General features: G+C 33.5%; 1 protein-coding gene across 1 annotated transcript; it reads left to right on the top strand.

The window, feature by feature from the left end:
• The first annotated feature begins 3 nt into the window (after positions 1–3).
• LOC145243506 (large ribosomal subunit protein mL53-like) lies at positions 4–19,309 on the top strand. The gene is made up of 3 exons (XM_080106468.1): positions 4–155; positions 8,336–8,448; positions 19,008–19,309. Exons 1-3 carry the CDS (start codon positions 37–39, stop codon positions 19,151–19,153), a joined length of 378 nt encoding a protein of 125 aa, XP_079962594.1. The 5' UTR covers positions 4–36; the 3' UTR covers positions 19,154–19,309.
• Positions 19,310–23,746: the final 4,437 nt, after the last annotated feature.

Raw genomic sequence — 23,746 nt, 5'->3', positions numbered from 1 at the left:
ATTTCTCTCCTTGTCCGAAGATAAGAACTTTTCAACATGGCGTCCACCGCGGGGTTAAAACAGTTAGGAATAATTCTGACCAAATTTCATATTCGCCCTGTGAAGAAAATCAGTTTTTCTTTCAATCCATTCTTAGACAATGTCACTTCAATCAGGTGCGTATCAGCTAAAGTAACATTTATTTTGTCTTTTTATTTTCCGTTTTAAAAAGAGGATGTCCTTGTTCTTTCTAGTCGGTGACTTCATGAAAGGTCATCTGTAACCGGTTTATTTATTTATTTCGCGTTGGGTCATAACTTATGAAGGCCAACAACCACTCGAAAATAAAGGTTAATGACATGAAAATAATTGTCAGTCTAAAAATTAGGAACAATCGATGGTATGAATTAAGTTTGATTATTTATGAAGTTACAAGAAAATTAGGGTTTGTATTACTGTATACATAGATTCGAAAAAGTTGTTAAAAAAACAAATATATAACAAATAAATGTTATCACAGGCAAGATAAGTTACTTTTCTACCAACTGGATATAATTTTCGTGTTTTTATTCAATGTAACATGTTTATTCAGCTCGAAAAGCATACAGTGTTTACCGATGTAATTGAAAATTCAAAATGGCGCCCGACTCTCTCTTTAACACGGTAAGTTCGGGAAAAAGTGTTATAAATAATAAACTAGACAAAATACTGTTAGAAATTCGCTCAATATATGTTACCGTAACATAGGTTGGCATATATTAGGTGATTTTTTAATAGTATTTTGTCTAGTTTATTATTTATAACACCTTTTCCCAAACTTACCATGTTAAAGAGAGTATCGGGCGCCATTTTGAATTTTCTAATACATCGGTAAACATTGCATGTTTTTCGAGCTGAATAAACATGTTACATTGAATAAAAACAAAAAAATGTATCCAGTTTGGTAGAAAAGTAACTTATCTTGCCTTTGATAACATTTATTTGTTATATATTTGTTTTTTGACAACTTTTTCGAATCTATGTGTACAGTAATACAAACCCGAAAATTAAACAAGAAAAACATGGAGATACAATAAATAAAAGGTAAAACTTGCGGAGAATGCTCTGTTTTACGGTTGTTGTAAAAATGGAAGGGAAATTTAAATTTCGTTGCGTTTTAATCTTTTTTTTATTGTGCCCCCCCCCCCCCCCAAACGAAAGTAATCGAAAGAATCACATTCGACAATCATACTTTTTAGATATAGCTTACTAGCAGTACCCACTAATTGGCGTGCTCGGTAAAAGTTTGCTCCCCCCTCCGCCTCGAAAAAAGTAGTTGTTGTTGCCCAACCAGCAGAAAATACTATCACTAATTTCCCCCACTCTTTATCTATGCCTAAACCTAAGCGAAGATTCCATGAGCAAAGCTTCTTTCTTAGAACTGCACGCCTATGGAATTGTCTTCCGTTTTTCTGCTTTCCAGCTGACTACAATATGGTTGTCTTCAAGTCTAACGTAAACAAGTTTTTGATGAGCCGTTCCATATAAGTTAACAAATTTACTGAATCTCCATTACTAACGGTTACTATATTGTCCAATTTCTATTGTACACTCTTGAACCCTTATCCTCGAGTGGCCTCTTGGCCTTGATAAGTGGTGATGCCTATGTAAAAAAAACAAAAAAAAAAAACTGTTACCGACGACTTTCGGAATAGACATCCCAAACTCATGGTAAGAATGGCTATCGGAATGTCAAGAACGGGTGGAGAGAGTATTGATCAACCCCCAGCCGTAAAATATAGCGAGGGGGAAAAAGAAAAGAAAAAAAATTGACGCAGTAGACATGCCGGTTGGAGAGAGAGAGAAAAAAAAAACAAGAAAAACATCCATTTAGTCGTTGAAGCAGTGTTGACTGGTTAATTACCAGCCTCCTCGTTTGAATATAGTTGGTCTCAAAGTTTTTTTTGTTTTGTTTTTTTACATGAGGGGGGGGGGTCACCATTTATCAAGGCCCAGGGGCCACTCGAGGATAAGGGTTAATGGGTATACATTAGTCATTGTGATTTTAGCATAGTGAACATTAGTGGGAATTTTGTAACTTGGATTACTTAGGGGAACAGTTCAATAAGAACTTGTTCACGTTGGACTTGAAGACAATCAGATTGTAGTCAGCTGGAAAGCAAGCAAATGGAATAGAGTTCCACAGGTGAGCAGTTCTAAGAAAGAAGCCCTGTTCATGGAATCTATGTTTAGTTGTAGGCACGGATAAAGAGTGGGCGAAATTATTGATAGTGGTTCTGGCTAGACGAGTGTTTTTTGTGAAAGTCTGGCAAGGGGAAACAATAGATTGAAGTTCTGATGAGCACCTGTCATGAAAATAACGATAAAGCAGGGACAGGCTCGCTACGTCTCTTCTGTGAGAAAGAGGTTGCAGGGAAGAGGAAAGGGCATCCCCCACTAAGCTATGAAGTCTATTTTGAACTCTGTCAAGACAGGATAAGCTGCTTCTAGCAGCTCCTGCACAGATTTGGCAACAGTATTCCATCGTTGGCCGAACTTGGCTTTTATATAGGTAGAGAATTGCATCAGGAGTGAGATATCTACTGGAGCAGTAGAAGGATCCCACCATTTTTCCAGCGATTTTGGCAATGGATTTGATATACATGTTCCATTTCAGACGGGAGTAAAGGTCAAGCCCAGAAGCTTGTCAAAACATGAAGTGTCCCCAAGACAAGAGCCATTCATTTTGATTGATGGCAGCTGGGCAACAGAGCATTGATGATGTAAAGATAGAAGCTTGGTTTTAGATGCATTAAAAGTAACCAGCCACTTTTTTCCCCATTGTACCACATGCTCAAGATCAGAGGAGTGAGAGTCAGAGAGAACGTGGTCATTTACGGTCTTCGAAGTGCTACCATTGATGGCAGTGTCATCAGCATAAATGTCTACGAATGATCTAAGGATGTGGTTTGGAAGATCATTGATGTAGATCAAGAAGAGAGTTGGACCCAAGATGAGGAACTACAATATTAATACTGAGAGCTTCTGATTTCTGCCCATCAACCATTACTCTTAAGAACCTATCACAGAGAAATGATTTAATAGTTGAGAAGACATTTTCAGCTATACCATGACTGGAGATCTTATGAAGTAGACCTTTATGCCATACCTTATCAAACGCCTTTAATATGCCAAGAGCAATTGCCCTAGAGAGGAAGCCTCCATCGAGGGATTCGCCAATCCTATGAGATATAACTGTGAGCTCGTCTGCTGTAGATCTAGCAGAACGGAAACCATATTGCATGTCACTAAGAAGTTTATTTTTGCTGAGAGGGTTGACTACTTCCTTATTTAGCAGAGATTCCAGCAGCTTACTCATGATGCATAGGAGACTTATTGGTCTGTACTGAGAGGGAGATGAGCGATCACCTGAATTCTTAAATGCAGGGCAAACTGATGAGATTTTCCAAGGTGTTGGGAAGCATTTCTCTTTAAGACAACGCTTAAATAACTTTGTAAGTATGGGCGCTAGTTCCGGTTGAAGCCTTTTGAGCACTATAATTGGAATGCCGTCAGGGCCAGTTGCTTTACTGGAATCAAGGTTTTTGATTAGCTTGGCAACATCACGTACAGATATTTTTATATCACATAGCATGTTTTCTGATATACAAGAAAATACTGGTGTTGACGGCCTTGGTTATAAAGGGTAGAATTAGCTGCAAAGTTCTTGGTAAAAAGATTGGCTTTGTCTAATGCTGACGAGATTAACTCGAGAGGTCCATTGATGATAGTTGGGATAGAGCTCACACTTCTGTTGAGGATTCTGTTTGCTATTTGCCAGAACTGATGGGAACCAAGCCACTGCTCAGCTACCTTGGACTTGACGGACTGAGCATACAACTCTCTCGCCTTCTTTATTACATTTTTACAGTCGTTGCTGGCAGTCTTGAAAGCGGTTTTATTCTCAGTACATCTATTACGTTGGAAGCCATGGAAAAAGTGATTTCTGTGCACAATGGCAGCAGCACATTCTGGAAAGAACCACGGCTGGCTGTTAGGTTTTTGCTGGAATTATTTTGAGGGTATGAAACTGTCTATACCTACAGTTAACCATTCCGTCAGGTCTGATACTATAGAGGACACATCCTTTTTAAACATGGCACATAGAGGTAGGTCTGATATAAATGTACGGAAGCTATCCCAGTCAGCCATAGAGTATAGATACATTGTACGATGGAGAGGTCTGTCTGAAGACCTATTACATTTTGTTTTTATCTTAACTGATACAACAGAGTAGCCGGAAGATCCCAGTGGAGACCGAACGGAAAATAAGCACAGCTCAGGGCAAGTTGTGAGAAAGAAGTCTAGGAAACTTGCATACTGATCGTCAGTGTCGGGAGCGCAGGTGGGTTCTTGGACAATCTGAGTGAGGTCATAAGCAATGGAGAAATCGTGGCAGAACCTCCCCTCGTCATCGGTCTTGTTTCAGTGGGTTAACCATTCCACGTTGTGAACATTGAAGTCCCCACAGACGTGGATGTTAGCTGAGGGATACTCACAAGACATTGTCAATTTTCTCAGTTATGCTATTAAAAATAGTAATTCCACTGTTGTGGGAGCGATAGAGTGAAAATATAAACACAGTAGTGTGAGCGAGTGCAACTCGGAAGCACATGTAAGGTAAATTAGGATCTTCTCTAGAGATGTCCTTACCATATGGAAAGTCGTCTTTAATGTAGGCACATACTCCATGCCCATGGCGATCTTGGGGGTCGAATTTAGAGGTTAAGTTAGAGTATCCTTTAATTACGAACTCATCTAGGGAAGAAGTCAGTCCAATGCCAGTTTCGCTTAGGAATAATAAGTCTGGCTTAGTCTCCTGTAATAGAGTTTGAACCTCTGGAAGGTTGGAACATAGACCCCTGATGTTGGAGAAGGAGACATGGTAGTTGGGGTCTGTGTTGTAAGTTGGAGATGTGGGTTTAATCAAGTATTTTTTCTGGAAACCTTTCATGATTGAGATTTGGGATTTGTGGAATAGGTCGACAGATTTGCTTAGAGCAGGGCAGAGGGATGAGGTAAGGGAAAAAGAAAGGAAAATATTTTTATTTTGTAGCACATGATAAGGTAAAGCCGTAACAATTACCCACTTATATGGCATCGAGAGGCCCCACTAGAAGCTACTGCATGGTCCAGAACTCATTCACCAAATGGCAATACAGCAGCCCCAGTACTTTGCACCTGCTGATGAGACAGCCTCCTTAGGGGTTAGACAAAGGTTAGGGTCCCTGACTATAAGGCGGATAATGTCAGCCCAGTTGAAACGTTTACCTCCAGCACCCTTACTAGTGACATAGCCACAAGGATAGACAAAGGAACAGAGTTTCCAACATCTCTGGCAACTGTTCACACAAGATACTGCCAACAGCTTTTTCTTCTCTCTTTGTCAGAAAAATCACTCATTGAAAAAATGAGGACTGAGGGACAAATAAGGACAAGCAAGAGTAACGAGAGCTGCCAATAATGCATCCACAATGCGTTGTCTCCTCTCCATTAAAAAAAAAGGTTCAAAGGACTTATTAATATTTACTTAGCATAAGTCCATAGCTCTAATTCGAAATTAAAGATATTTGAAGATAAATTCCCCTCCCATATTTACAAATGAATTTATATTGTGGATTCAACGTGATACCGTCAGTTATAGTTACCATTTTTTTTCTTTCTTTTCGGGGGGGGGGGGATAGTCTAGATACATTTGCATTTAACGACTGACTGAAATAAATATTATATTAGACAGAAATTAAGTCAAATAAAGAAATCTAATAAAAAGAATTTAGCACCAAAAAAAAATACCGGTGGGGGATTATCACATGTTGAGATATTCTTCCCAAACATGTCGATTGAAAACGAGAACCTTACAAAAGCAGCATTTGGTTTGGCTTCCTTGGTCAGTGAGAAGATAAAACAAAATACAGTAAAAATGGAATGCGTTACTGTAATTGCCGTTTAAAGGTATTAAACTTTTTTCTACTTATCAAAGAGACACCCCCAATGCATTGAAGGTTTCCATTCATCGAACTCATGCGTGTCAGTGCCTATAGCAGTCGGAGGGAGGAAAAGGAAGGTGGCAGGAGGAGGGAGGAAGATTTTATTTATATTTATAGAGAAAATAAAGTAATAATCCTAAACCAAGGACAACTTTTTTTTTTCAGAAATTTTATTTAAGGACTAAAGCGTAATCCTATTTTAATCGAATGAAACAAAACTTCTGTGTATTTATCTTTGATTATTGTTTTTATTAATTACTGCAATAATTTTACTTATCACCGTAATCCCCCAAAAAACAAAACAAAAATAAATAAACCCAAAAAATCACACAAAAAGAAAACACCCCAAAACCAAATGATGAATAATTATATTGCACGTACCCATTATGGAATAAAGTTTTCATACAAAAAAATCATTTAATTTGATTGTATTTTTTTTTTCAGAGGAAAATCAAATTTTAATGAGATCGATCGTGTCGCTGCCATCTTGCCTATTTCGCAGACAAGGAAGGGGGTACCTTTAAACGAAAAAGTGATTAACAAAGCACAGAATAAAAAAGGGATTAAAAAAAGACATAGACACTCTGAAAAAGAAGTGAAAAAAACTAAAATATTTATCTAGGTATTTTTTCTGTTTCAAAATGATCTTGTCAAATTTTGACAAACTTTAAGCAGTGATTGGAGTTATCGCCCTTGGCGTCCACGAAATAGGCAAGATAGCTGGGACTTGAGTGATGTCATTAACATTTGATTTTCCTCTGTAAAAAAAAAGAAATACTTCATAAAATTAAGTGATATTTTTGCATGAAAACTCTATTCCATAATGAGTATGTACAATATAATTTTTTTTTTACAATATTTTCATTTTTGAAGATCTTAATTGAATGAAACAAGTACCTTTTTCGTTATGATACTTAAATGAATTCTTGTGATGCTTCTATATTAAACAAACAAAATCAAATTAAGTAAAACAAATGATAGCTACATAATTGTCATATCGCAAATAGTAACATCTCCATCTTTTCTTTCTGCTGCTACATCTGCAGCTCACCCCGAAACACATAGTCGTCTGACCATTTTTTTTGTTTAAAGTTTAGATTGCATCTTGTTTCAAAAGTTTCTCTCACACTGACTCGTGCTTCCAAGTCCTCTGGTCACGGTCCATGTGATTCCTTTTTTTTTTTTCTGCTTTTCTTTTCCTTTTCTTCCTCTGTTGTGACCTCACCTCCTGCCACAGCTTGGTCATTTACATTTGTGAGATGCCAACTGCCGCTGCTGCACAAGCACAAGCAGATCTGTTACAGCTGAAACTTGGTGTACAAGTCCTGCTGTGATGAATATGTGTATATGCAGGTTCCTTCTCACAAGAATATGATTGGCAGGTTAAGCCATAAATACGAACTAGTAGAGCAGCTTGGGGAGATTTTGAAAGGTACGTTGAAAGCCTTAAACTCAAGCATATTACTAACTACAACTACCTGTTAAGTAAGGTATATTTACTAGATTATTGCTCAAAAATTGTAGCTAAGACCACTCACCTCCCATAATCTTGAACCCGTGGGGGGGGGGGGCATAGGCCATCTACAACTTTGTAGGTGTTTTTGTAGCGAGTTCTTTTTTCGGGGTGAGGGTGCTGGCCCCACGCTCAACCTTCCCAGAATGTACATACAGCACCTAGCCTTCCCAAATGGTCATCCATCTGGTACAGGCCAGGCTCAACATTGCTTAACTTTGGTGATCTGGCGAGAACCAGTGTGTCAACGTGATTGTGTCGTACAAGACCATTCATCTACTTCAAACAAATATATCCCTTTCACAGGACATATCAGTAGCAAATGTGGTTGGATTGCAGAAATGCTGGTGAATTTTATCAACAAATCCATGGGTGGCATTGTGTTTCAGCGTTAAAAAAATATATATTGATTTTGTTTCGTAACATGAAAGCAAATCTTTATGTTTTTGTTACCTATTAATTGGATTATTCAAACTACTGTTCTTATCGTGAGTGTTATTTCCACAATATTTCAGTCTCCGACCTTCTCTAAGTGTGTCTTGCCGAATTCTGGGAATCTCCACGGAATTTCGAACAGAACCCTTTATTGAAGGTAGCATACTTTCATTCTGTCAACCATAACTGGGTAGAAGTTCTTAGTAATTTACAATTGTACTGCACTGAGGATTTAAGCTTCAACCTCCAGAAGAGTGTAACTTACAACTGAATTTTACCCAGTAAACGACAGGTCTAAATAATCCAGTTAATACGAATTATCAATCCTAGTTTCAAAAATTTAGAAACCTTTTTGTCTTTTGTTTTGTGTTTATCATTGCAGGCAATCTTTATTTCAACTGAACACACCCAATGTGAAAAATTCCAATCCAAAGGCAGAATTCATGATTGACGTCAGATCCAATCTTTGTGAACCAGAAATGAAAGTGAATTTTTGTAAGTTTTGTTTTATTCCATTACTAGCTGGGATACTCATCTCAGGACAGATCTGTACTACTACTACTACTAATAATAATAATAATAATAACTAGCGGGACCTGTGGAAATTCCACAGGGGACTCATTTATATGTAATATATCGATGTTGGCATTCTGTAGATGTTCAGTGTAAATGGAGACGCTCTGATATTATTGTAGCTTTTATGTTCAAACTGCAAAAGTATTTATCTAAAGCTAGCACAAACGCCTATCAAAACCTGGTCGTAAAGTACGCTTAAAAATTTTAATTCTTGCAAATTTCATATATATTATTATAGATTTAATGTTCTATTGATTTTTATAATATATAAAGTTGCGATTTCAAAAATAAAAAAAATATATCCATATGACTTTGGTGCATTATCTTGAATCGCAACTGAAATAAAAACTTATAAATATATATATATATATATATATATACTAGCTGTTCCCTGCCACGCGTTGCAGTGGCTCAATTTGGTGTAATGGAAAAATTTAATAAAAGAGAAAATACATGTTTCTTATATTAGTACAGCAATCCACTGCAAAAAGTAAAAAAGAAGGCGAAACTGAAAAAAATGGTACTCTTGCAGAATTTGATCTGGATCCTCGAGAGTTTCTGTCAATCATTCATGTTTTGGACTTGACCAACAATCAGTGGATGAAGCCGAATGTAGCAAAAATGTTGAAACGCTAAATGGTTTTCTTTTTTGTTGTTTTAAAAAATGTGATTTAGTAATTAATATTTGGTTGATGGTGGAGGGAGGGGGGGGGTTACTATACACAGATTCGAAAAAGTCGTCCAAAAACAAATAAATGAAAGCAAAGGTAAGGTAATTTACGTTTCTACCTAATTGGATAATTGTTTAGTGTTTTTATGTAATATAAAATGTTTAATTGGCTCAAAAAACAGAAATGGTCGCGAATTCTGTTGAATACGTTAAGTTTGGGAAAGTAAGTTGAAAACTAAAAACTATACAAAACAGTGTCTGAAACTCACCGAACATATGTTACCATGACATAGGCTGGCATAATGGATAGGTTTCTGACAGTATTTTGTATAGTTTTTTTAGTTTTAACTCACTTTCTCTAACTTAAAGTAATCAACAGTGTCCACCACCATTTGTAGCTTTCAAATACACCAATAAACACTGTTTTTCGAGCCGACTAAACGTTACATTAAATGAAAAGGGTTTATATTACTAAACACAGATACAAAGAAGTTGTCAAAAAATAAATATATAACAAATAAATGTTATCAAAGGCAAGAAAAGTAAGTTTTCTACCTAACTGGATAAGATTTTAGTGTTTTTATGTAATGTATAATCGGTTCAAAAACATTCAATGTTTATCGGTATATCTGAAAAGTACAAATGGCGGCAGACTGTATCGAACACGTTAAGTTTGGGGAAATTTTGGGAAAATGAGTTTAAACTAAAAATACTGTTAGGAACTCACTCAATATATGTTACCATGATGTAGGCTGGCATATAATCGGTGGTTTTAAACTTTTGCTCGATACAGGTGACGACTTTTAAAAATCCCTTTTAGTGATTACCTGGTGTGAGGATATTTGTACAACTAAACGGCAAATCTGCTCAAAAAAATCCGGTATTATTTTATTTTAAGGCCCGTTTCACGTTCATATATAACGAAATATTTTATTGTAGATTTCAGTGTGCTAAAAACGAATCTGCAAACCGTTTACGTAGCAAAAAAAAAGTTTTCATGACATTCATGAAATTACTTTTTCGAAAAGTGGGTGATCACTTTTCAATGTAAATTTAACTTAGAATGAGCACCCACTTTCTGGCCACCTGAGAGAGGGGCATTTTTCTGTTTCTTGGCTAAAAAGTTTTTTGTTTGATTTCTTTTGCATGGTAATAACCCATGAACTCTGGGACTATTTTCCATTTAACAGCCGTAGCCTTCGTTTACGCTATGCGTAAGCATAAACGAAAGCTGTTTAACCAATAAACATGGGAAAAAATCCCCCCTTTCTCAGCTGGCTAGAAAGTGGATGCTCATTTTAAGTTAAATTTACATGGAAAAGTGATCGCCACTTTTTCGAAAAAGTAATTTCTTCATATCATAAAAACTATTTTTTTGCGACGGAAACGGTTTGCAGATTCGTTTTTAGCACACCAAAATCTACAAAAAAAATTTTGTTATTTACAAACGTGAGACGCACAGCCCTTAATGGAAAATTATATCAAAAATCCGGGGGAAAATAGTTTTCAATAAAAACAGCAAATGAATTCGATAGAAAAAAAATGGATGCTATTTTTTTTTTCTTTCTGTGTGTTTCTTGGCTAAAAAGTCTTTTTGTTTGATTTCTTTTGCATGGTATTAACCCCTGAACTCTGGGACTATTTTCCATTTCACAGACGTAGCCTTTGTTTATGCTATGCGTGAGCATAAACGAAAACTGTTAAATATGCATTCGCGTACCAAACTGCCTTGTCAAAAAAACCTTTAAGCCAATAAACACGAAAATAAATGCCCCTTCCTCAGTTGGCCAGAAAGTGGGTGCTCATTTTAAGTTAAATTTAGATGGAAAAGTGATCACCCACTTTTCGGAAAAAAAAAATTTCTTCAGATCATGAAAACTATTTTGATACTCCTTGGGCGTTGAGTTCCATGGCGACCCGCATACTCCTTGGGCGTTGAGTTCCATGGCGACCCGCAGAATTATTTAATGGTCGTTTCCTTAGTACCCCCCTAGTCAAGGCTAACGCATGCGCACGTAACATTTTTTATTTATTTACTTACGTGGTGGAGTTTCTATACTGATAGGTTTTTTGAAATTTTTTCACTGGATTATTATTGATTGAACACTAACCAGATTGTGAAAAAAAATTGAAAAAAAAAAAAATCATTTCAACATTTGAAAGGGATACTCACTTTTTAGTTACCACATTCTGGTAAATCGGTCACTTTTTATTTATTTATTTATTTTTTTTTTTTGTAAATACGGAAGTGTCTTCGGGAGATATAAAATGGTCGCATGTTGACGAAGCAATGTATCGGGAGGCGTACGGGATTAAAAATTATTGGTAAATTTTTAGATTAGGTCCACCTCCTCAATTTTCTTTTAAATGACGACTTGAAATGGTTTTCGACTGAATACGAAAATTGCATCGAAATTTTGCAGAAATAAGTAGTTATCAAGATATAAAAAGTTGTATTATGCATTGTAATCTTTGGCGGCCATCTTTTTTACGTGTGTTTATTTGTTTATGGCGCGTGTGCACGTAAAAAGATGGCCGCCGAAGAATACAATGCATAATACAACTATTTATTTCCGCAAAATTTCAATGCAATTTGCGTGTTCAGCATACTCGGAAACCTATAAATGTCGTCATTGAAACGAAAATTGTGGAGGTGGACCTAATCTAAAAAAATACCAAATTATTAAACATTTCTCCAGCATGTTAGTGAAATTTATAATACTTTAAAAAAATTAAAAAGAAACAAAACAAAAGTTTTGAAAAAAAACTCACCTTTCACAAAAACAATTTTAAAAAAAAAACCACAAACTGACTAAATAAGTAAAAAAAAAAAAAAATAATTAAAAATCTCGAAACTTTATTTTCATGAAAACAATAAAAAAAGTCCTGTTCTCTCTATTTTTTTTTCTTTGAGAAACAAATATATTTCTGACTTACAAATGCGGTAGAGACTCATTATTTTTACTTTCTATGGTTTTGATATACCGCGTTTTTATTGCTTACAAAATGGGTGACTGATTTATCAGAATGTTGTAACTAAAAAGTGAGCACCACTTTCAAATGTCGAAATAATGATTTCTTTTTTACATTTTTTTTTTTTTTTTAATAATCTGTTTAATTAGTGTCCAATCAATAATAATCCAGTGAAAAAAAATTCCAAAAACCTATAAGTATAGAAATTAAGCATGGCAGTATACAACAACGTCGCCTTTCGCACTTCTTTTACAAACATTTTTTAAAAAAAGTAACTAAACCATTTATTGATAATTTGTCACGTGTACAAACATTTATTTATTTACGTAGGCTTAACTCCTTTCATGAATAAGAAAAGTTTTACTCTTTAAGAATAATAAAAGGAAAAAGTTACTGAACATTTATAAAAGGACTTCTTTTCATGAAGGCCAGAGGAATAGTTGGCCGAAAATTCGTGAAACAACAACTAATAAAGATGAGAATAATAGTCCGCAATAAATAAAAGTGTGCTAATGCAGAGAGCGATCCGCGCTATTTTTTAAATCATATTTCCACGTTTAATTAACGTTTTACGATATTTTTTTATTTTTTATTTATTCAATTGTAAGGTTAAAGTACAGAATAGGTACAAAACATCCTTACCTCCCCATGTTAAGAATGACTTTTTAAATAATAACATTATTTCAGCACGGATCACTCTCTGCATGAGTAATCTTATATAGAAAAACAAAAAAAAAAAAATCAAAAGCAAGCAACAAACTTTTTTTTTTTTTGGGCCTTATATAATAAAGAAAAGATGTGTAAATTAAAAAATTTGGAAGATAAACAAATGAAATATGTTTTTTTTTTTTTTGTTTTTTTTTTTTACTTATCGAGTTAACAGAAAATGAAACCTTTCGTCAATTCGTGACTGTGAAATGAATCGAACCGGAAGTTCAGTTTTATCAACAGAACAGATTCGCAGAAACGATTAAATAAATATATTTATTTTATTTAATATTTTAATTTTAATTAGGTAAATTTATTTTAATAACATAAAAACATACCTCGACTCTAAAAATGGGTTGTCTGAAAATTTCAAATAAATTGGTAACGTATAAACATGGTTTTATTTGTTTAGAACGAACCAACTTTACATTTTTATATATATAGATAAATATATATATATATATATATATATATATATATATATATAACTTGAGTTCCTTTAGCCATAATCGAAACTAAAACCAAAACTTATGAAGAATTATTGATAAAATTATTTATAAAAAACATAGATTACTGGAGTGCCATCAGTTATAATCGAAACTGAAACCAAAACTTATGAAGAATTCTTGGTAAATTTATTTATGACAAGAAATGGAAGTACATAACAATTAAACGACTCGGATGTAAGTGTGACACAGAAAATAACACACATGCTATTGTATTAATATAATAATAATAAAAATCCTATGCTTGCCTTCTTTCATCTATTTGTATAATTTACTTTTAATGATATTTTCTTTTGAAGTATAACCTTCCTAATAAAGTTTAATTATATTAAGCAAAAACTGTCTCTCTTTCTGTTCAGTAAAAATTAGAATTAACATCACATTTAGTAATAGCTTTAATAATAAAGTATGGGTACCTCAGTTTGTTCAAACTGCCAGGAACTGAAACATGTAGAGGAGAGCAACACACTGTGGAGGAGGAAAAAATGAAGAGACAAGATGAAGAAGAAGAGAGCGAAATGAACAACCTCATCCTCCCCCTACCCTGTGAACACTCTTCCATCACAGACGAGGCCTTCAAAGCCATGCTATTCATGAACATTAATAAACAAGAGAAGCAAATAACAGAACCCAATACTCAGACACAAGTGGGAGCCGACGATGACATCAGTGTTCTGTACTGAGTCTGTTGCTTTTCATTTGTATCTCGGAAGTATTGTCCACATAGTTTTAAATGAGTTGTTCAGAAGAAACGCTGTGTGCTGATGTTTGTTGTTCATTTTCAATGAATTGGATGGTCATTTTTAACATTTGTTTCCCCAATATCTTTCTAGCTAGAATTCTTTCTAGAAAGACATTAGGTGCTTACGAAAGGAATCATGTGAAGGGTGCTAATATCCTGAAATGGAAGTGTTTCTGTTGAATGAACTTGATTCAAACTTGGCATAAGCAGGTTGGCAGTCTGTGTCATTAATCACTTAGCCACCATCACCTCCTGTATTTTGATGATTTAGTACTTGTATTTCTTTGTAATATCATTCGACATCTGCATTTCTACTACATTTTGTCTAGGGAGGTAAACTTTAACCCCTTGTTTCAATTCCATCAACTACACTGGGTCTATTTCCATTTGCCGCTAGGTTATCCTGACATGTACTCTATGTAACTCTTGCCAAAATTTATACTAGTTAACTGGCATAGGGTCCCAATATATAACAATGACAATACATGTATAACTGATTCGTCCTTAGGATACCTTTATTCTTTAAGGATATCCACCGACCTAACGTGTTGGTTCTGATGAGATTTCTCATTGCAGTTGCCTCACCAAAAGCACTAGTTCCCATCAGCTGACTGGGCATCTGGCCTATAAAAATCTTACCTCAAGTAAGGAAATAACGGTTAAATTTAATAAAGTTGTGTCATTTTTGTCTCCACTTTCTGTTTAGCGGAGGTTATATCGGTGTATATCAAGGAAAAGTACCTTTTGATTAATAATTGAAAATATAACAATGTTAATTGGTCTTTTTCTTCAGATTTTTTGCTAAAATGAAATATTTTAAATGTTTATTTTATATTACCAATAATCTATTGAATTAGGATTGAGAATTCTTTTTTTTAATGCAATTTTAATTGTTTTTTTTCTCGAGATTTTTTTGCTAAATTAAAATAGTTGTTAATGGTATATTATAAATACCTTATATAATTTATATTTTATGGAAACCTTTAAACTTTATTATATAAAACCATTCTGAAAAAATATCTAAGTAAAGACTTGCAAATACATTTTGATTATAACAAGTTTTATTAAAAGTAAAACAATTCGGAAAAAGAAGCATTTGAAAGTAAAGACTTTTTATGCAAACTTTTTAAATTAAACTGGAATTACGTAAATATTAATCAGAAGGTACTATTTCGTTTCGCTAAACAGCTGAATTCAAATGACGTAAGTTTTTTGTTTTTTTTTATTGAACCAAAATGATTTCTAAAGAAAATTGGTTGCATTTCAGACTATGTAATTTGAATATTGGAGGGTCTGGTGAGATTGTTGAGTTTCTTCAGAGATGTATTGAGCTGTATTGTGTCTAAGAAACTCTTGAGAGGTAAAATAGCTAGAATGATTGTGGGAAAGAAAGCACTACGCTGTATTGGATTGAAAATGAATAGGGAACAGGTGCAGTTGGTATTTTCACTGCAGAAAAAAATGAGTAAAGTGATGGAAGTTAATTGTGCAAATGAATAAATCATACTGATGAAGTTGATAAGAAATTTTCCCCACTATATTTGTTTATGCACCATATTGTGGCTTCAGTGAAAATGTGAAAAAGGGATTAGCACTTGTACATTTAGATTAGGAAAACAATTTTTTTTGTTTTCATTTTTGGAGAAATTCAAGAAGATTTTAAAATTTATAACTTTTCATAATTATTTTGAGTTACTTTTCTGAATTTTTAGATGGGGATTCGTTCTTTGAATTATTTTGATTCCTTGTACTACTGTTCTCATCTTGAATGTTATTTTTGCAATGTTTCGGTCAATGTAACCTTCGACCTTCTTCAGGTGTTTCTCTCAAATTCAGGAATTTGGATGGAATTTCAAATGGAGTCCTTTATTTACTTCATGGGAGTAACATGCTATTGTTCCGTCAGTCATGACTTGATAGATGTTCTAAGTAATTCACAATTGTATTTTTTTGGTTGCTCACACTGAGAATTGAACCTTTGACCTTCAGGAGAATATTACTTTTACAATTGATTTTCCAAGTTCTTTAACTACTGAACCACAGGTTCTTACAAACTGTTCTAGTACGGATTTTGGAAGCTGTAAACCTATTTTATTTCTAGTAGTAAATAGCACTATTTATTACTAATTATTATTATTGTATATTACTGTGTGTGTGTGTGTGTGTGTGTATATAATAATATATATATATATATATATATATATATATATATATATTATTGTTTACCTATTACGATATATATTATATATTATTTATAGTACCTACATTGTATTAAATTCTATACTAGGTCATTGATTGTCCCCCAGCATATGTGCTGCTTCTTTGAGTCTTTTTACTCTCCATCATTCTTCTCTGTCTATAATTTTTACTTCGTCCAATAATGGGAGATGGTTTTCCTTTTTCCTCCAGATATGGTCAGCCATACCCCACTTTTCACTCTCTCCATGTATTATGGCTTTTCGATGTTCTTCTAACCATACTTTTAGTGGATGACATGTCTCGCCTTTGTATAGTTTTACATGGAATTTCATATACACAGTTCTTAGTCATGATTTTTTTCTGTAAGGAGCTGTTTCTGATGAGTTGAATTGCTTCTGAATACTGTCCTGATGTCATATGGTGTTCTTTGATGTCTGGTCTAAATTTCTTGGTGTTGATGTAATGCTCTCTGGATAATTGTTTCAGTGGAGGATTTCTCTTATACTGTTCATCTCTTGATATGCATTGCTGTTACTACATATTGCTTTTGCTCATTGTTGTATGCAATGGACAGTTCCTTTCTTTGCATTATATGGATGGTGGTAGTTGAAATTTAGGTATTGTCCAGTGAAAGCTGGCTTTCGGTATACAGATGATATAAACCCCTGTCCAGTGCGTGTTATCAGCACATATAGTAATTATAATTTGTTATTATGTTCTTTTTCCATCATAGGTGGACAGAAAGAGTTCACCACATGGTCTAGTAATGTTTGAACATCTTCCTGGTGGAGGCAAAGTATTAATATGTCATTCATATATCACAAGTCGGAGATTATATTGACCAAAATGTGAAAATGACACTAAAGATGAGAACAGTAGTCCGAAGATTCCAAATAATATGTATTTTGAATTACTACAAAAGTTTAATTTTGTAAAATTCCGTTGATTTTTAAAAGGTCATACATTTTCATGTAATGACCACTTTTATGCATTAGAGAATTCTCTTTTCTTAGACTTCATTAAAAAGTAAAAAAAAAAAGCCATACATTTTCAAAAGTGGTTTAAGTTTTTTTTTAAACTGTACATTTTCATATAAATATAGAAAATCCCTGTTATAATTTATTCTTAAGTTCTAATTATTTTATGTATGCTAAAAGATTTATTTCAATTCAGTAAATGTTCAGATAATGTTTTATTTTGTGTTATTGTTAATTTTGTGTTTGTTTTGCTTTTACCAATACGTTATTTGAATTGTCTCACCTTGGAATTTTTCAAAAATAAAAACAAAAATATTGGCCTTCAAACCTAAACTGCACAAGTGTCAAAAAGTTTTATGACAGGCTTATTGCAGCAAACCAGTAAGGTTGAGGAGAAGGAAGTATTTGCTGTGGCAGGAGATTTTAATGGTGATGTTAGAAAGACCTATGGTTATTTTGAGGGTTGACATGGAGGAAATAGATATGGTGATAGGAATACAGAAAGAGGAAGTATTTTAGAATTTGGTTTTCAATGAACATGTTGTTTAAAACACACTTTTTAAGGGAAAAAAAGAAAAGCAATCTCATTATATATGAATTTGGTATGGCAAAGCCTCAAGTAGATTATATGCTGGTTAGGAGAAAAAAAGACAAATCTTTGTGAAAATGGTGAAAAGATTGTATTACAGCACAAACTGGTTAATTGCATTTACCTTGCGGGAGTAGCATGCTCTTGTTCCATCAGCCATGACTGGATAGAGGTCCTAAGTAATTCGCAATTGTATTTTTCAGTCACCCACATTGAGAATTGAACCTTAAACCTTCAGGAGAATGTCAATTTTACAATTGATTTTTCCATTACAGGTCCTTATGGTTCAATTCTCAGTGTGGGCAACCAAAAAATACAGTTCGGAATTACTTAGGATCTCTATCCAGTCATGGTTGACGGAACGAGAGCATGCCACCCCCGTGCAGTAAATAAAGGGTTCCATTTGAAATTTCGTCTTCCCAAGTTTGACAAAATACACCTGAAGAAGGTCAGAGGTTACATCGACCGAAACGTGAAAAATGACACTCAAAATGAGAACAGTAATTCGAAGAATCCAAATAATATGAATAACCAATCCTATAAAATTCAATAAAATAAAAATATAAAATTACTTGACTTTCTTTTGGGGCTGCCCCAAACTCTCCTTTATTCTATGAAAAAAAATTTTTTAAAATAAAGATCTGTATGATGTATGTGACCATGACGGAAAGAAAATATCTTTCATCAAAATCATATAAATTGATCAAATAGTTTTATTTTTATAAAGAAAATCATTTTTAAGCAAATTTGAGTTGATTTTTTTTAATGCCTTATTCATGTTAAGAATGGCTTTCTAAAATTTCAATTTGGAGTTATCTCCCTTACTATTTTAGATTGATATCATCGCTTATAGTTTTGCCATAAAATTTGATTTTCTTGTTTAAAAATAAAATTACTCGATCAAACGTGATTTTTGATGCATGATATTTTCTTTCTGTCATAGGTATTCTGAACAAGCATCTTTAGATAGTCTAAAGAAATACAGTCGAAGGGGGATAACTTTGATTCTTTTAGTAAGAGTTAGTATTTATTAATTTTGTAGAGATATCTTCAATGCAAGGTCAATATAACTACTAATACTAATGATTTTCTTTTTTCTCTTTTAAAATACCAGTGGACGGTTCATGTGTCCTTTATAAGACGAAAAATCTAAATGCTGTGGATATCTTCAGCCATTTGTCAAACTTGTGTGAAGTGAAAGACGTTAAAGAAGAAGTGACAGTTGTGTTAACCAAATCGGCAAAGAAAAGGCGAAAATAACGTTGATGATTTTTGTTTTGTTTGTTAGTGTCTTTTCATCATAATCACAAGAAACAACTTTTGAATAAGTTTTGCTTCTTGCAGAAAAATGTTGCAAAATAGTTGGTTTTCTTGTAACAAAATTTTGTAAATAAATTTTTTTTTTCGTAACAAAAATTGACTTTTTGTGTTTTTTACATTATACAAAAAATGCAGAAACAAAAATTAACTTTTTGTGAATTTTGTATTTTTTTTTTTTTTGACCGACAAAATTCATCCATTTGCTTTTAATAATTGATTATTTTTTTATGCCAGCATTCTTGTTATCATTGCCGACTCTCTAAAGAAACTTCTTGCCATGTGGAAGGAAAATATTGAATCTAAAGACTTAATGAAAGTTCTTCACTGTATACATGGTAGTGTTGGGACGATTAATCTGAATCAGGAATCAAAAAAATCAGAACTTTCTGGCGTATCAGAATCGGAAAAATGTGTGTTTATTTTCCAAAGCCAAAAACGATACTTTTTATTGATTCGTTTTTTTTTTTTTTTTTTTTTTGTCTTTATTGAAAACTTAATTTTCTACGGTTTTTAATAATGATAAATGGTAAATATTTATTGATGTTAAGCCATCAGTAAAACTAAAATCTATAGATTGATAGATTATGCTCAACAAGAGTATTTTTACATTTGCAAAAATATATGCACATAATACATTGATTTTGCGGTAATCCCTGCCCCCTCAATAAAAAAAAAAAAAACAACTATATATTTAGAAATTTAAAATAATCGGGATTAGTAATTGTATCTGAATTGGAAATGGGGAAAAAATAAATAATTGCATCAGAATCGGTAAAAATATTGGAATTGTTCCATCACTAATACATGGTTTGAATGAATGACAGAGATCTGGTAGATGCGCTTGTGGAGTCTGCTAAAAGAGTTGGTAATAATTCCATCCACTGTTCTTTGCGATTGCACTGGGTTCACAATGGGTAGATTAGTGGATGATGCTGGGTTTGTGTGTTTGTGCTGTAAAAATCCTACCTCTGTCCCTGATCGAACTAACTTTGCAATTGGTGACATTTTTATATGTTATCTCTACCCTCTGCTATCTTGGAGACATGATAGGCAGCAATCGAGGGTGTATACATGCTATCACACCCAAGGTACAATCAATGTGAAAAAAGCTTCAGAAAGCACATTCCATTCAACAAAGTCATACTCCTGAAGTCCCATGAACAGGTCTTTGGTGATTTAGGAGTTATGCTTCATGCCACCAAAACTTGGCTATCACTGTTCATAATACGAACATGCTTGTGAGAAATGACAATGCCATGGTCAGATGGATCTGCTCTTCAAAAATTATGAACAAGAGTTTCATGACAGATCTGGAAGAACATCTTGGCATCCCCTCTTTGAAAGTTATCCTGAGGCAGAGAAGATTAAGATGGTTGGACATGTAAAGAGAATAGATGACAACCTTTGAAAACATAGTATGCTGTCCTTTGATGTAATAGCCAAATACAGCAGCTGGCCAAAGAAGCAATGGTTGGACAGCATAAAGATCGGCCATACGTTCTAAACATCACAGAGCATCTGATTAATGATCACAATGCCTAAAGAGAAGTCATTAACACCAACAGTAACACAACATAAAGGTGTCCAACCTCAGCAGCTGGGAAGAGAAAATGTCAAACCGTGCAGTAGTAGTATTGAAGCATATACAACTCACCAATTTCCCTGGCATTCCATGGCTATAAAATTAAAATATTTTAAATGTCTATTTACTAGTGGAGCAGCCATCATGCAGATCGATAAAGTAAAAAAAAAAAAAAAATAGCGCAATAGAATCGTGTTATTTTTGTGCAATGACAAGATTTCACTTATGCAAATGAGCATTGTTTTGCATGTGCAAATTCTTGTTGAAATATATAGAGAGTATAAAACTTTTCTTCCAAGGAAAGATGGTAAAACTGATGTAACAAGAAAAAAAAAAAAATTGTTGGGCAATTCAAACATTTGTAACTTGGGTGCATGCTCCACTTCAAAGAAGTGCACAAATCAAAAGGCCACGACCACCCTGTGGAGGCAGAGAGGGATCACAGCTCTCATGTGGATCTATAAGGTAAAAAGTGAATGCTGTATCGTATATTGTTCATCGGGGATTAAACACAGAGCATTCCACTTATGAGCTAGAATCTTTTTATTTTTATGCAATGATAAGAGTTCACTTCTGCAAAGGAGCATTGTTTTGCATGGGTGAATTCTTGTTGAAATAAAGAGTAAAAACTATCCTCCCAAGAAAGTAAAGTTTCCGTGATTATTTGGGATTACGTCGAGTGTTCAGTGAGAGTTAAATTTGTATCGTTTGTGTCAGGTTACTCAATTAAGAAGATTTTTATTTTGGAGAATTGTTAATTACAATTCAAGAGTCATATTTTTTTCTTTTTTTAGAGTTAGTGTTGTGTTTTGGCAAATACTCTTATGGAAATTGCCTCAAACAAGGCATGACGCCATTTGATGTAACAAGATTAAAAAAAATATAACTTCAAGGTTAAAAATTAACCAACAACAAATATTAGATGAACATATTCTGACCCAAAAAACAGTAATGAAAATGAGATTTAAAAAAAAAAACTAATAATAACAAATATTCTTTCAAACTCCTTCTTGCCAACTTCTGACTTCAACTGTAATCTTCAGTGTCTTTTCTCTCTGTCTATCTTTATTAGCTGTTCAAAAAAATAAAAAACATTTTGTGCTTTCCAATTTGTCCTTTTTACAGCCATCATTATCCACATATGCAAATTAAGCCGTCTGTAGACGAAAGTTTTTCTTTTCTCTTTCCTCCCTTGATTCTGTCACCTGACAGGATAGACAGGGGTGCTATCGCTTGTGTAAGTCACGTTTTGCATTACTTTTGCCACATTAACACAATTTGAGAAATGGACTTTTTTATTTATATATTATTTGTTTGCACGTTTTAAACTTTCACAACTATAGTAATATTGTATCCAACGATGTATCCAATATTGGCATAATAATTTATGATGATTTGAATTTTTTTTTTAATTTTGTGGTAATTAACTTTAACCAAAAAATGAATTTCACATACGAATTATGCAAAAAGCCATCAAAAATTTCTGGGAGTTAGAGTTACTGTTTTGTTTTCATCCACGAAGATTGCACATGTTATGTTTTCATTAACGTATGATTGCTCAGTTCGTTCTCACTCATGAGCAATCAAGTAACCAAATAGAATATAAAGGGTGCTTCTACACTATCAGAATGAAATTTTGTAGTCGATAAATAGTTTTCAGATAAAAAACAACGGTTTCTACTGATTTTTTTTTTTTTGTCAATTATAATAAATTACAATGGTAGCTTCCAAATTATGCAGTCAAAATTACCTGAATATTACTGAATTATTAAAAAAAAACAACTTTAATCATGTTAGTAGTTGAAAAATTACCTCCCTTTTGAATTCTCCTTTGTCTTACGATCGTTTTTATCAAATTCTATTTTTTATTTTCTTTAATAAATAATTTTCTACCTTATCGATTTTCGTCATTTTTGGATATAATTATCTTAAAAATATGTAGATACCATTGTTTTTATGTGATACATAGCTAATATAACATACTGACCCGTTGGGTCAGTATGTTATATTAGCTATGGAATTCATGTATGAGCGTGACACTTGTGATGTAAAGAAAATAGAGGGTTTTTTTGAGATAACAGAAACATTTCTATGAAAGTATATTAAAATGAAAAATCACTCAAACATGAAAAAAAAATCCTCCCTATTCGTGTAAAGTTACCTATTTTTCTGAATAATCGCTCAAAAATCGAAAATTAAACATGATTTTCCTATGAATCGAACGCCGATGAAAGTCATTTAGCAGCAAAAACGCACATGAACCTACCAATGAGAAATATAAGAATGAAAAACCCATATTCGAAACCTTCAACCAAGTTATAGAAACTTAAAATCTAAAAAAAAATAATTAATAAAACCTGAAGCAAAAAATAAAACCTAAATAAATAAAATAAAATAAAACTAATATTGAAACAGATTAGTAAATGTGTCAACAAATTCACCGTTCTCATACAACTATTTTGTATCTAGAAATGTAAACAAAAAATAAAAAAAGAAGGAAGGAAAAGGGATGGATAGAGAGTAGTAGTAGTAGTAGTAGTAGTAGTAGTAGTCTTAGCTTTACTACAATTGTTCTTATGTTTGTCAATGGGTTAAAGTTGTTTAGTTGTAAGAAAATAGCAACAGTATAGTTGTAATAAAGAATAGTTGCAAAACACCCCCACTCTTCCCATGTTAAATAATAATTTCGAAATAATAACTTTAATATCTCAGTGCGCAGGTCAAAATCTGCAAAAGAAGCGATTTGTGTTTATTTGTTTATGTTGTTATGGGTTAATGTTTATGCGCGCATGCGCAACCGGATGTCATAAACTGGAAAGTGGGTTACATCACTCGTTACAAGGTCATTTGAGTTTTATAATTATATAGATTCAGTATTACAATTTCCGAAATTTCATCCTAATAGTGTAGAAGTGCCGAATAAAGTATTTTTATGCATACATATTTACTAC

The sequence above is a fragment of the Euprymna scolopes genome, chromosome 22 (genome assembly GCF_053919585.1).
Source record: "Euprymna scolopes isolate OS-2025 chromosome 22, ASM5391958v1, whole genome shotgun sequence".
Lineage (NCBI taxonomy): Eukaryota > Metazoa > Mollusca > Cephalopoda > Sepiida > Sepiolidae > Euprymna > Euprymna scolopes.
Note: the sequence above shows the minus strand (reverse complement) of the source record. Positions and strands in the feature narration are given on the sequence as shown.